This window comes from Peromyscus maniculatus, chromosome 3, assembly GCF_049852395.1.
Source record: "Peromyscus maniculatus bairdii isolate BWxNUB_F1_BW_parent chromosome 3, HU_Pman_BW_mat_3.1, whole genome shotgun sequence".
Taxonomy (NCBI): Eukaryota; Metazoa; Chordata; class Mammalia; order Rodentia; family Cricetidae; genus Peromyscus; species Peromyscus maniculatus.
Window position 1 is genome coordinate 104,760,389 of NC_134854.1, and position 12,505 is coordinate 104,772,893.

Genomic DNA, 12,505 nt, shown 5'->3' on the forward strand with positions numbered 1-12,505 from the left:
CTGTAACTAGAAGAAAACCATACAAACAACTGTAAATAAGTTGGGGGAGGATGATCTTACTCAGGCTGAACTTGGAGTATGGCATGCCGTTCAGACCTGCCCCTGTCCACATCTGCTCTGAGGAGAAGGAACCTGCTCTGTAAAGTCTAAGCCACATTCTATGGCAAGATCTCCAATTACACATAAACAAAGGCATCCTTCACATACTGTACATTAGCTACCTTTCTCATTGATGGGAGCAAATACCTAACGAGGAACAACATGAAGGAAGAGAGATTTATTTTGTCTCACAGTGAGGAGAGACGCCAGGGTGGGGAAGGGGCTCGGCAAGGAAGGCTCACAGTGGCAGAGGCACAAGGCTACTCGATCACATCTTGGTGGACCAGAATAGGAATCCAGGCCAGACTGTAAGGCTCTGTGGATCCACTTCCTTCGGCTAGCCCCCACCTCCTAAAAGTTCCCTCCCCAAACAGCTCCACCAATGGGGAACCGAAGCAAATACATGAGCCTATAGGAGACGTTCTACATCCATAGCATAGTATCTTCCTTCTGGTAAGGTTAGCATCTAAATCACGCTCTTTTCCTTAGAACCAGCCAAAGTATATTAGCAGTTATCTACGGTCATTGGCACTGTTCCCCTTGAGGACCCCAAAGGCTGCTGGCTTTGAGATGTTCCCAGTACTTTTCCTCAGCCTCACATACTTGCTGTGGCAGTCAGCCACACCCAGCATAAGCACAATTGCTTGTCCTAACAGGTCAACCTATAACTTAGCTAACATCCTCAGACTTGGGGCCTGGACCTCCAGTCTCTAGTGCCATAAGCCACTACCCAGGGGGAGATGCTAGAAATCTGCAGTCCTAAACAGGAGCCTTCAAGTTCAAACTTCCTTCCTCCTCACTCTCTCCAGATGCTCCTGGGAACTGAAGATAAATTAACATTGTCCTCTAATACGGACTTATTTCTCTCCCAGAGCTTTCTGGCAATCTCTTTATGTATCAAGCCCATAAGTTTTAAAACATTCTATAAAATTATTTCAGCTACAGAAAAATCCAAGGAGAGGGAGGGGACACAAAGCAAATCTTCTCGGTCCTCTGACAGTCCCAACGTTGGCAGAGAGTTTTGAGACTGCTGTCCTTTCTACCTACCAGCTAAATAACAGAGATTTGGCTGTTGTCTCTGAGTCAATCGACTCAGAGTCCAGTGTCCCAAAGTGTTCTGTGTGCAACACTCAGAGACTCTTAGCAAGCCCATAGTGTAACATGTATGACTCTTCTCTAGTGATGAGATCCAAGAAACATCATACACCATGGCCCCTAGTTCATTGCCTCAGTGGCAAGATCTCTCATGCTTAGTCAAGTCTTGGGCAGGTGGTTGACATATCAGTTTGTTTAGGACTGAGAAGTTTTCTGGGACACGGGACAATCGTTTCCTAAATATAGACCAGTCAGAAGAGTGGGTCACGTGATGTCTTAGACAAACATCCTTTATGAGCTTCCCCCTTACTCTATTATAAATGCCAAGAGGACACAGAGTATATCTAGTGAGTTTCTGCACACCTAGTGCTGGGAACATGATAAGTATTCAATAAAAAATCTTTATATGCATAAGTGTTTTGCCTGCATGTGTGTGTGTGTGTGTGTGCACCTCATGACACCTAGTGCCCATGGAGATCAGAAAAGGGTGTCAGATCCCCTGAAAGTGGAGTTACAGATGACTGTGAGCCACCATGAGGGTGCCAGGAATTAAACCTAAGTATTCGATTCTGCAAGTGGTCCTAACCAATGGGCCGTCTTTGCAGCTCCCTACTCTATATATTTTAACAAACTTACAAACAAGTGCTTGAACTGGTACAAAATAGAAGGCTGAAAGCAATGATGGTTGAAATCCTGAGCCATAATCAGAAGTTACTTTGGCCAATGAAAGCTAAGCAATTACCTAGTCTTCCCTAAGACTTAGCAAGGCTGTGTTCCCATGGTAGGCAAATACCCTGACACACACATATACCATAATTTTAACATTATTTACTCCCAGCTTAATAGGTTCAGTGAGCCTCAGGTGGACTTCGCATCACATTTTGAATCTGTTCTGCAGGGAGTTGGGGGGGGGGGGCGACAAAATTCTAGATACAACCAAAATAATAGCACCGTATGAACTTTTTTTATTTTTTATTTTTTGTGTATGCACTGGTGTTTTGCCTACATGTATGCATGTGTGAGGGTGTTGGATCTCCTGGATCTGGAGTTACAGACAGTTGTGAGCTGCCGTATGGGTGCTGGGAATTGAATGTGGGTCCTTTGGAAGAGCAGTCAGTGCTCTTAAACACTGAGCCATCTTTCCAGCCCACATATGAACTTCTAAGGTTCTCTACAATGCTCTTCACACAGTGCCTGTGGCTGGGTAAGCATTCCACTGTTTGAGATTATTATTATAGTTATAGTTATATCACCTATCTCTACCCATTCTTTTATTGAGGAAGCATCATACTTCTCATCTATCTTTACCCAAGATTTTATTGAAGAGGCACCATACTTCCAAAATTATCAGCCCATAACTGTCAACCACAAGAACAGTCACAGCTTTTCTTCTTGGAAGAATGAATGGGTTCCCTCCCCTTGCCAGAGACCACCAGACCCCATGGTGTTCTGTGCCACGTGGTTTGATGGCACTGAGTTAAGATGGCAGAGATTTCCCTCCTCTCTCCAAAGCCACCAGCAGGTGTTAGATGCCTCCCTGTGTCACTTTTCCATTGTCTTCCACAGAGTACTGATGGTCCCTTTCCAATGTCTTCCACAAAGTACTCATGGTCCCTTTCCATTGTCTTTCAAATTATTTTTATGTTGGAATGATAGAACTAGTATGAGTTTGTTGTTCCCCATCTTGTGTAACTGGGAAATTGTTACATTTGTGCCAGATGTGATTAATGGTCTCTGCCAGCAAAAGGACATAACTTACCAATGACTATGACCATTCTGACTCCATGTTTATTGGAGATCTGTGGTTTTCCTTGGAAAAGGACCATAGAAAGTTGCCTTGTTTCCATCTCGTCAAAAAGGGTGTGCCTGCAGATTCATTTGTAAATGCTTGTCTTCGTTCTCTCCTCTGCTGTCTCCATGGCATGTGACACGCACCACTGCCCCCAGGGTCCAGCCCTTGTTTGTCCTGTGGACTGGCTGAGTTGATCTCAGGGTCCCGTCCCCACCCACTGTCCTGTTGTACTAAAGCTTTCCCTACACACTTCCTCTTTCTCTTCTTGGTCTGCAGGCTGCTTCAGCATCTTCTTAACCCTTCCCTGGGTGTTTCAGGGGCTCCCCACAGTCATCAGTCCCATCCTAACTGCAGCCAGTGCAGCATCACCAGACTCTCGTTCTCAGAACAAGACCCGATGCGCCACACCATCCTCTACATACCTCCATTTCAAGGCTAACTTTGGGAATTGGGGGTGGGAAGATAGCTCAGTGGTAGAGTGTTTGCCTAGCCTGTGTGAGGCCCTAAGTTTAATTTCTAGTGACACACACACAAAATAATAATAATAATAAAATAAAAGGGAGGGGAGGCTGGGAAAATGACTCAGTCAGACCTGAGTTTGATCCCTAGAGCAACCCACATTAAAAAACAAAACAAAACAAAAAAACTACCACGGTGGGACAAGCTTATAATCCCAGTGGTGGAGAGGCACATGGATCCCTGGGGCTTACCAGATAGCTTGGTAAGCCTAACCTACTTGGTGAGTAGCCTACTTGGTGAGTTCCAGGCCAAAGAGAAACCCTGTTTAAGAACAGGCACCTGAAAAATGACACCCGAGGTTGTCACACACACACACACACACACACACACACACACACACACACACACACACTCACACAGTTATAATTCTTAGAGCCAGGCATGGTGGCTCATCCCAGCACAGGAAGTTGAAGCAGCCTAGCAAGCCTGGGCTACAATAGTGAGTTCTTAGATAACCTGGGCTACACAGCAAAAGCTTTTCTGGGGGGGGGGAGGTGATTTAATGTTATCACATTCAATTTCTAGTACAAAAAATGTATTTAGGAAGAATTATAATTTTAGAAAGAATTATTCTTTTGTTTGTTTTTGTTTTCTTGAGACAAGGTCTCTATATAAGCCAGGCTGGCCTTGAAGTTGTGATCCTTCAGCCCCCATCTCCTGAGTACTGGGTTAAAGGTAAATACCCCCACACCCAGCTGGTAAAAAAAAAAAAAATATGAGGGAGAAGAGATGGTTCATTGAGTAAAACCACTAGCCATGTAACCCTGATCACTCAAGTTCAATCCAAGCACTCTAATCGTTTTTCCTTTATGTGTATGGATGTTTTGACTACATGTACATCCATACACCACTTGGGTGCCTGGTGCCCACAAAGGCCAGAAGAAGGAGGCGATGGATCCCCTGGAACTGGAATTACAGATGGTTGTGAGCCACCATGTGGGTCCTGGAACTGCTGAGCCATCTCTCTGGGCCCTCGTGGCATGCATCTTGAATCCCAACACTCCTATGGCAAGATAGGGGTGGAGACAGGAGAATTGCCCAGAAGCATGTGGATCAACTAGCCTAGAATAGACACCAGAAACAAACAGAAAGAAAAACTCTGCCACAACAAGAACCAAGTTCCAAAACTTGTCCTCTGACATACACACACCATGGCACATGCATGCCTGCACACACACACACACACACACACACACACACTCACACACACACACATAAATAAATCACATACATACAACATATACAAGATTGTCATTTTTCAAACTCCACACTTAGTATTTAATAGTCTATCTGGAATGTACCCACTTCAAGTTAAAGAACAGCTCTTAGTATATGTCTTCACCAAAACTTTTCTGTGTATTTTCTGTAATTGTGTAAACACACACACACACACACACACACACAATCTTTTTGTGTATTCTCTGTAAACCAGACAGGAAGAGCAGTAATTGCGCTATCAGGAGCTCCTCCCTTCTAAGGGCCAAAGTGAAATGTGTCTTTCCTCCTTGACACCCCAAGGAGAACTCAGAATCTTCAGTTGGGGTTGTCCTCAAAACAACCAAAGACTGAAGATGTGCGCCCTTGTTGCAGAAAAGAGACTGGCTGCTGTTGGCCAGAGGGGAGCCCCAGATCGCCAGACACAGCCAGAATGTTCCCGCCAGCAGCTTCTACGTGATCACACCATCTCAGTCTCTCACACTGCTGGCGAAGTTGGTGGCCACGAGAGAGCTGGTGCTGCCTGGCTTCTTCCCCCTGCTCTCTGAGGACCCACCTGAAGACAGCCTAAAGATGATAGAGGCAAGTGCAGCCTGTGTGTCTTAGTGTCCTCTTGCTGTGAAGAGACGCCATGACCAAGGCAACTCTTATAAGAGAAGGCATTTAATTGGGGGCGTGCTTACAGTTTCAGAGGCTTAGTCCATGACCAACACGGTGGAAACCATGGCGGGACACATGGCGCTGGAGCAGTGGCTGAGAGTTACATCCTGATCCTCAGGCAAAGGGACATGGGGCCTGATGTGGGCTTCTGAGACCTCGAAGTCCACTCGCAGCGACACACCTCCTCCAGCACGGCCACACCTCCTAATCCTTCCAAAGCAGTCACCAACAGGGGACTGAGCATGCAAACCTATGAGCCTGTGGCAGTCCATCCCGTTTAAACCCCACACCATGGGACAAATAGAAGGGAGCTTGAGAACGGGGTGAAGGAGAAAAGGGGGGCCATCAGGGAACAGATGGGGAGCAGGGACGGGGTTTGTTACGGCCATCAGAGATAAAAGCCAGGATAGAAAATGAAGTGGGAGGAAATCAGTGGTCCGATTATGAAAATTGAGAAGAGAGCCTGATTTGAGGGGAAATAAGGTCTGTGAAGAGATACTTGAGAGAGAAATGGGCCTTGACACAGGCAAATAATTGGGAATTGGTGCCATCCATCTTAAGAGAAGCTCCCACAAACATAGGCACATGTATAAACCTATGCATGCACACACTCATATACACCCCTGAAATCTGATGTAAATGAGTGCCAACAAGTAGCTAGCTGCGAAGGAAAAGGGGGCCAGTACCCCAGAAGGGAAAGCTGACAGCAGGCAGGACAGGAAGTCCAGACAGGAAGTCCAGGTCCAGGTGCTGAATCTCATCTGTTTAGCTTGGTCTGGAGTGCCCTTTGCAAACGCCAGCCCTCGGGAGCCTCCTCTCATCTGCACTGGGCCTTGGAGAGGAGGCTGGGAGGTTTCAGGAGGAGAGGCGGAGGGACCAGAGGGAGGAAGGGATCAAAGCCCGGTGGGAGCCATGGAACAAAGACATGGCGGGCAGTAGGGGAGATGCCGGTGGGAAACTGTGGGTGGATTCTCGTGTCTTCAAGTGTTTGTCATGGTGCTCTAGTGTGTGCGCCAGGCCTCTAGACAGATGGCAGCGTGTCTGTGGCTCCACCTGCGCCCTCTGTGGGACACTACGTTCCTGTAGTGTGTACGTGCATGCTTGTGCTCCGGGCCTCTGCTGGGGAAGAGGAGTAAAAGAAGAAACTCAAATGTAGCGCAGCCAGCAGGCCGGGAGGCAGCCTTCTTCGGCACCCCCTCTCCCCTTCTCCCCACCTCCTCCCCTGTGCTCTCCCACCCCTCCTCCTCTCTAGATCCTGTCTTTCCTCCGGGGTTGGGGTGGAGAGAGGCCTCTGGACTGGGAGAGTGGGAACCACATCACGGCTGGCTGGCTGGCCGAGCCGGCTGAGGAGCAGAAAGGACAGAGTGGGATTGTGCTTGCTGCCCGACAGCCATGGGAACGCAAGGAGGTGGGCAGGGGTGCCATGCCTCCCTCGGTGGGTCTCCCTTCGGGCCCAGTGGTTCCTGGCACAGGATGCTGTGGCCGGAAAACCTAGCGACTCAGGAATGCTGTGCTCCAATGGCCTCCTTCTCCGGCCCTCACCTCAGGCTGGGAACTCCCTGTACTTGTATTGAGGGCTGGAGCATCTCAATCCTGCGTGTAACCTGAAGACACACCCACCCTCGGCCTCCACACTGGACCCCTTGTACCTCTCGGAGAGTTCTGGTTTTTCTCAGAACCCAGTGACACTTCCTGGGGCTAATACTAGGGGCTTCAGAGTCTCTAACCACCAGGCAGGCGTTCCATCTGCTTCGCCGACATCAGCATCCTCTGGTGGGCGGGCGGAACACCAGCGGGACTCACCCATCTCAGCCTCAGCCGCAGTCTGGGGTCCTCCCCCTCCCCCAGCCTCTCACATGCTCAGGTCTCTACGGGGTGACTCGTGTTCTATGACCTTGAGTTCCTGAATTAAGTGTCTCTCCTCCTCCTCCTCCTCCTCCTCCTCCTCCTCCTCCTCCTCCTCCTCCCCCTCCTCCTCCTCCTCCTCAGAGCACACTAGACAGCCTGGAGCTGGGGCCCACCTACAACCCCCTGCAAGTAGAGAGCCACCTGTACGCACATCTGAGGAGCACCTATGCCAAGCCTCAGGGGCGCCTCGGCACAAGCTGGGAGAGCCGGGGCCTTAGAAAGGTACCTCTCCCTCCTCCGTCTGTCCCGTCCTTCCCTCTGTCCCCATCCCCTTTGTGCCCAAGGGAGCCCTTCATCCCCACCCCGCAAGAGCACCAGGACAAAGAGAGTGGCCGGCTCCACACCCCCACGGGTGGAGGGGGAAACCAAGCTGAAGAAGGAGAGAGAACCTGCTGAGGCCATCGCAGGCAGTAGCTGAGGGAGGGGGAGGGGACAGGGGGCGGGTCGGTTGGTCTGGGGTCTGTTTTGCTTTCCTGGGCTCACGAGGTAGCAGTACAGCCCAGAGTGATCTTGAGCTTGCCAGCGGCCCGCCTCAGCCTCCCTGGGGTGGGGAGGGAGGGTGGGGGGAGGTGATATGGCTCATGCCATCACACCTGTGGCTTAGGTAGTCTAACTGGGATGTTATCTGCTGGCTGTCTTGTTAAGCAAACAGGCCACACTGGAACTGCAACCACAGCCCTCTCTTTGGAAAGAAAAAAAGGGCCGACAGGGAGGCGGGACTAGAACTGCCTAAGGGAAGGGAAAGGAAGGCTTCTAGCGAGGGCCAGGCTTTCTAACAAGAGCTCACTCACTCTTCACAGCACCAGCAAGGGGAGCGTCACAGAGGACAGGTGAGGAGCCAGACCTGGACGCCTACCTCAGAATGGGGCTCCCGAGAAAAGGGAGAAAAGGCTCGAAACCAGAAGCCAAGCATGGTGGCTCACACCCGTAATCCCAGCGCTCAGGAAGCTGAGGCAGGAGGATTGCTGGACATTTGAGGCCATCCTAGGCTACAGTGAGACCCGAAAAGAAGGGCAGGAGAGATCAGAAGGGAAACTGAAGTGTTTCTAGGAGGCCCAGGGTCTATTGTGTTAAGGTTTCCTTTTGCTCAGAGGACTTTCCTGGTTTCTCTGTCACTGAGCATTTGGAAAAGTCCCCATTTTTGTCTCAGCTAAAATCGCTAAAGGATGTTTCTAAACTCCGGAAGAAGCAATGGCCAGATGCATCGGAGCAGCCCACCGTGAGGGCTTGGTAGGCAGGCTGACAGAGAAGGGACTCTGGGCACAGAGATGATGCCACGGAGGTTGCAGCCTAGGGACTCCAGGGTCCAGCAGGGAGCAGTGACAGGAACTTGGGAACTGTCTGGTCTTCACAGAAGACTCTGGTTGTTCTTTGCAGGCTGGACAGTTGCAGACCAACAGAGTCCGAGCCACAGTGGTCCCCCTGCCCATGGCTCCAGCCCCAGCTAGAGCTCCCAAGACGTCAGCAGCCAGCAAAGCTTCCTCAGGAACCTTCCTGCCCTCTGATTCAGAGGAAGAGTATCTTTCTCAGACCTAAGTCCCCAGCGCCAGGATACAGCCATTCCACACAGGATGGCTGCCTGAGGAGATCTGCCTGCTCTCAACCTGCACCTGTGAGCCCAGACTCTCCCACCTCGGTCCCCAGGGCTGCCCTTGCCCAACCCAGGGCTGAAAGCAACACACCCAGGCCTGTCTTTTGTGCAGCAGGGATTTTCTTTCTCATTTGGATCATCTGATAGTGTTGACACAAATAATTAAATGCCCAGTAAGCCTCTACCATTGTTCGGAGCATTCCTAGGCCAGAATTTCTTCCTGCAGCTCTGTGTAAGAAGGTGGACGAGGTCCGGTCACCCTTGGGAAACTGCAACTCAAGAATCACGACGAGGTTTTCGCAGCTCCAGAAAAATCAAGACATTAGAACCTGAACGCTGGTCCAGAAGAGTCCCCTTCCCAAACTACCCACAGCAGGTCCCTTCAGCTTCAGACCCCTGTGAGCAATCGTGTGTGTGTGTGCGTGTGTGTGTGTGTGTGTGTGTGTGTGTGTGTGTGTGTGTGTGTGTGTAAGGGGCAGGGTGCTGTTGTGCCACCCAGCAGAGGGGAGTGGGCACTGTGAAAGACTCCCCACCTCATCTCCTCTCCCCACACCACCTCCCTTCCTGTCTGAACTACAGAAAAAATAGCTGCCATTTAGAAAGCACCTTCCCATGCCTTAGACAACACTAGTGCTTGGGGAACGTATCCACTTCAGGGCGAGCGACCTTCGGAAGCCGAGCCAAATTCTCACCCTTGGTGGAAGGACAGTGGGGGAAAGTTAAGGACTGCGGACAGCAGATACCTGACCCGGGGTCACAGAGCTAGAGACCAGCCAGCCCAGGTGGGCCCCCGGCCACCCAGGCCCTGAGCCACCACAGGTAGACTTCCTTCCCTGGGACCCTTTCCTCCTTCCCTGGTCCCCAGCATGTTTCTGGTTCTTCTCTTGATCTATCCACACCCCCCTCCAGCACATGCTGCCACTGTGTCTACTCACACACACACAGAGAGACTTTTTCAACCCAAACTGGCTTTAATGAGATTTATTTTATAAATTAAAAGTACATCTGCCAAAGAACAATACAAGACCAAGGGTCCACACTGGCCTCCCCAAAGTGCGCCCACTCTGACCAGCAGACCCCTTCCATAGGCCTGGTCCCGGAGCCATCCATTCCTTAGCGCTGCCGCCTCCCCAGAGCTATCTCTCAGCCTTATCCTTTGGTTCTACTTCCTCTGACTTCCTGGGGCCCCGTCTTCCCTCTGGTCCCCTAGTCTCAACACAGGCCCCTCCCACCCTCCGGTTCCTGCTGGCTAGAACAGGTTTGAGGTCCAGTGCCCCCTCTCCATGAAGCTCCGGTCAGCAGCTGTCTCAGGTGGAGCCCTCCGACTTGACCCCCGCCCCCTTACTCCCTACACCAGGAAGCCCACAGTCCCAAGCCCCCAGGGTCCCGCTCTTCTGGACCTGGCTGTACAGAGCTGTGTCTGAGCTGTGACCTTTGCCGCCGCCGCCGCCGCCGCCGCCGCCGCCCGTGGTACCGGGGTCAGGAAGGGCCAAGCCCTGCGGCTTGGGGGCAGGGACAGGCTTCGAGCCCCGAGGAGGCGGCACGGCATAGTCATCTGTAGCGGGGTTGTAGGGGAGCTCATAGCCCTCCTCCTTGGCCCGAGCCTGGCACCACCACGCATCCTTAGGCTCCTGAGGCAGATCATAAAGGCCCCGGGGAGGGGCCGGGGCCAGGCCCTCAGGTTCATCATAGATGGGGTCCTCCTTGGAGTCTGTCAGCTTGGTCTTCAGCAACTGCTGCTGCACGTGCCCATACAAGTCCCAGTAGAGGGGTTTCTTCGAATGCACCCCCTCCCCTGCCCTAGCAGGGGCGCTGCCCAGGGGGTCTGAGTATAGGGAGTCCTGAGAAGGGCCTGGGAGAATTCGCAGGGAATCTAAAGGCTCAGCATATAGGGCTGGGGGGCTCCCGGGGGGGTCCTGAGGCACGGGAGGGGAAGCTACCTTTCCCTCTGCCTCCCCTTCGTGGGAGTCAGTCCTGAGGATGTCTTGTCCCTGTCCCGCCTTTCCTTGGGCTTTCTGCTGCTGGATGGCAGCCTCAACTGCCTGGAAGATGTCATTTCCCTGTGCGGTCTGGAAGGTGAAGGTTCCAGGGCCAGAGGGGCAGCGGCGACCCGCTTCAAAGGAGAACATTACCTGAGGGTGTGGAGGGAAACCCGTTAGAGATGTCATAGGAGGTGAGTCACAGGTCTGACCAAGTTCGTGTGTCTGCAGAGAAGAGACCACCTGGGAGCGGAATGGGTCATCTACACACCCACCCCCATCCTACACCCTCCCTGACAGTCACCCTCCCAGGCAGCCCCTGCACCTTGTCCCGGCCATAGCGTCGCAACAGAGTGTAGGGCCAGAAAAGGAGCGGCTCCAGGATTTGACCCTGGGCTCCCAAAGTCAGGAGGGTCAGCTTCTCAGCCTCCACCCTCAGTATGTAGGAGCCTTGCAGGCCGCAGCGTTCAGAAGCCTCAGTCCTCTGCGTGGTTACCCAGAACTGGGAGCCTGAAAGGAACACATAGAAAGGGGAAGGAGCGCTGGGGCAGCTTAGGGGCTCGGCGGACTCCAATCACTAGCTCCACGACAGCACATCTCCCGACTCCATTCATGCCAAGCGTCTACCTTCCCAGGTGGGGCTGTACAGCGAATTCTCCAGCATCTCCAGGGCAGAAAACTTAGGCGGGCTCTCCGTCTGCGCCAAAGCCCAGCCGCCTTTCTGCGGAGAAAAGGAACATCGAGGAATATATAATTAATTCCCTTAGGTCCGGAGTGGGTGCAGGAGGTTCAGTGCCGCGGGAATAGCCCCCATTCTCGCAGTGTCCCTTAGGCCCAGGGCCGCTCACCCCCATCCCCTCACCGGAAAGGCATTTCTGCATAAAGTCTGCACCCAGGCGACGCTGGACGGGGCGTCCGCCGCCAGCAAGTGCGAGCGCTGCGCGGTGTCCAGGCGGAAGGCAGTGGCGCCGGGCTCAGGGGGACTCTCCACAGACACAGGGGCCACGCTCACACACTCAGCCAGGCGGATCATCTTGCAGTCCAGACGGCGAGAGCCGCCTCGACCCCCTCCAGTGCTCGACCCCTTGTGGTCAAAGAACTCCAGCCGCGCTACGCCGTGGGGACTAGCTGGGTAGAGCACAGCCCAGGTTTTCCTCCACCTCTGGGGAAAAGACGAAAGACGCGGGAGTGCGGGGCAGCACGCGCCCCACGGGGAAAGAGAGACCCACGCAGGCCGATCTGAGTCTGGGGCTTCCCAGGCAGGGACGCTTTCCCAAAGATAATGCCATCCCAACTCCGCACCAAGGAGGGTACGCCTGGGGCTTCCAGGGGCTCTACAGTTAGTTGCCCGCGCGGCGTTTCGACCTGCTTCCGGCCCCCTCTCCTCTTTCTGGATACTTTCACCCACTTCTAGTCCAGAGGGGTTTCGCCATCCCCCACGGCACACACAGACACACACACACACACACACACTACCTTGGTCCCAAAGCGCTGACTCTGCAGAAAGAGCGGACCCTCCATCACAGCCCCTTCCATGGTCCGGGCGGTTCCTTCCGCGCTTCCTGGCCCCAGGGGCAGGGGGCGGGGCGGGGCGGGGCTGCAGGGTGCCAGAGGCGTGCCCGCCCCTCCCCGGCCCCTGCGGCGATG

General features: G+C 52.9%; 2 protein-coding genes across 4 annotated transcripts in view; one reads left to right on the top strand and one right to left on the bottom strand.

Moving 5' to 3' along the window:
- Positions 1–9,061, top strand: part of M1ap (meiosis 1 associated protein) — a 90,516-nt gene extending 81,455 nt beyond the window's left edge. For all 3 annotated transcript variants that reach the window (XM_015987842.3, XM_076566991.1, XM_076566990.1), the window contains 4 exons: positions 5,096–5,302; positions 7,370–7,510; positions 8,089–8,118; positions 8,666–9,061. In XM_015987842.3, coding sequence (XP_015843328.3) covers positions 5,096–5,302; positions 7,370–7,510; positions 8,089–8,118; positions 8,666–8,824 — 537 coding nt within the window. In that variant the 3' untranslated portion in view covers positions 8,825–9,061. The remainder of the gene's footprint in view (positions 1–5,095; positions 5,303–7,369; positions 7,511–8,088; positions 8,119–8,665) is intronic.
- Positions 9,062–9,845: 784 nt separating this feature from the next.
- On the bottom strand, positions 9,846–12,498 carry Dok1 (docking protein 1). Its single transcript, XM_042273512.2, has 5 exons — positions 12,335–12,498; positions 11,721–12,020; positions 11,486–11,579; positions 11,184–11,368; positions 9,846–11,011 (listed from the first exon to the last, which is right to left on the bottom strand). The coding sequence occupies exons 1-5, from the start codon at positions 12,392–12,394 to the stop codon at positions 10,187–10,189; spliced, it is 1,464 nt and encodes a 487-aa protein (XP_042129446.2). The 5' UTR covers positions 12,395–12,498; the 3' UTR covers positions 9,846–10,186.
- Between the last annotated feature and the right edge of the window lie 7 nt (positions 12,499–12,505).

Bases quoted from the DNA above. Each gene is read 5' to 3' on its own strand.
- Dok1 (XM_042273512.2), bottom strand. From the start codon at position 12,394: ATGGAAGGGGCTGTGATGGAGGGTCCGCTCTTTCTGCAGAGTCAGCGC. The intron at 12,021-12,334 runs GTAGTGTGTGTG...TCTTTTCCCCAG, and splicing joins GTCAGCGCTTTGGGACCAAG to AGGTGGAGGAAAACCTGGGC. The intron at 11,369-11,485 runs GTAGACGCTTGG...TGTTCCTTTCAG, and splicing joins GTACAGCCCCACCTGGGAAG to GCTCCCAGTTCTGGGTAACC.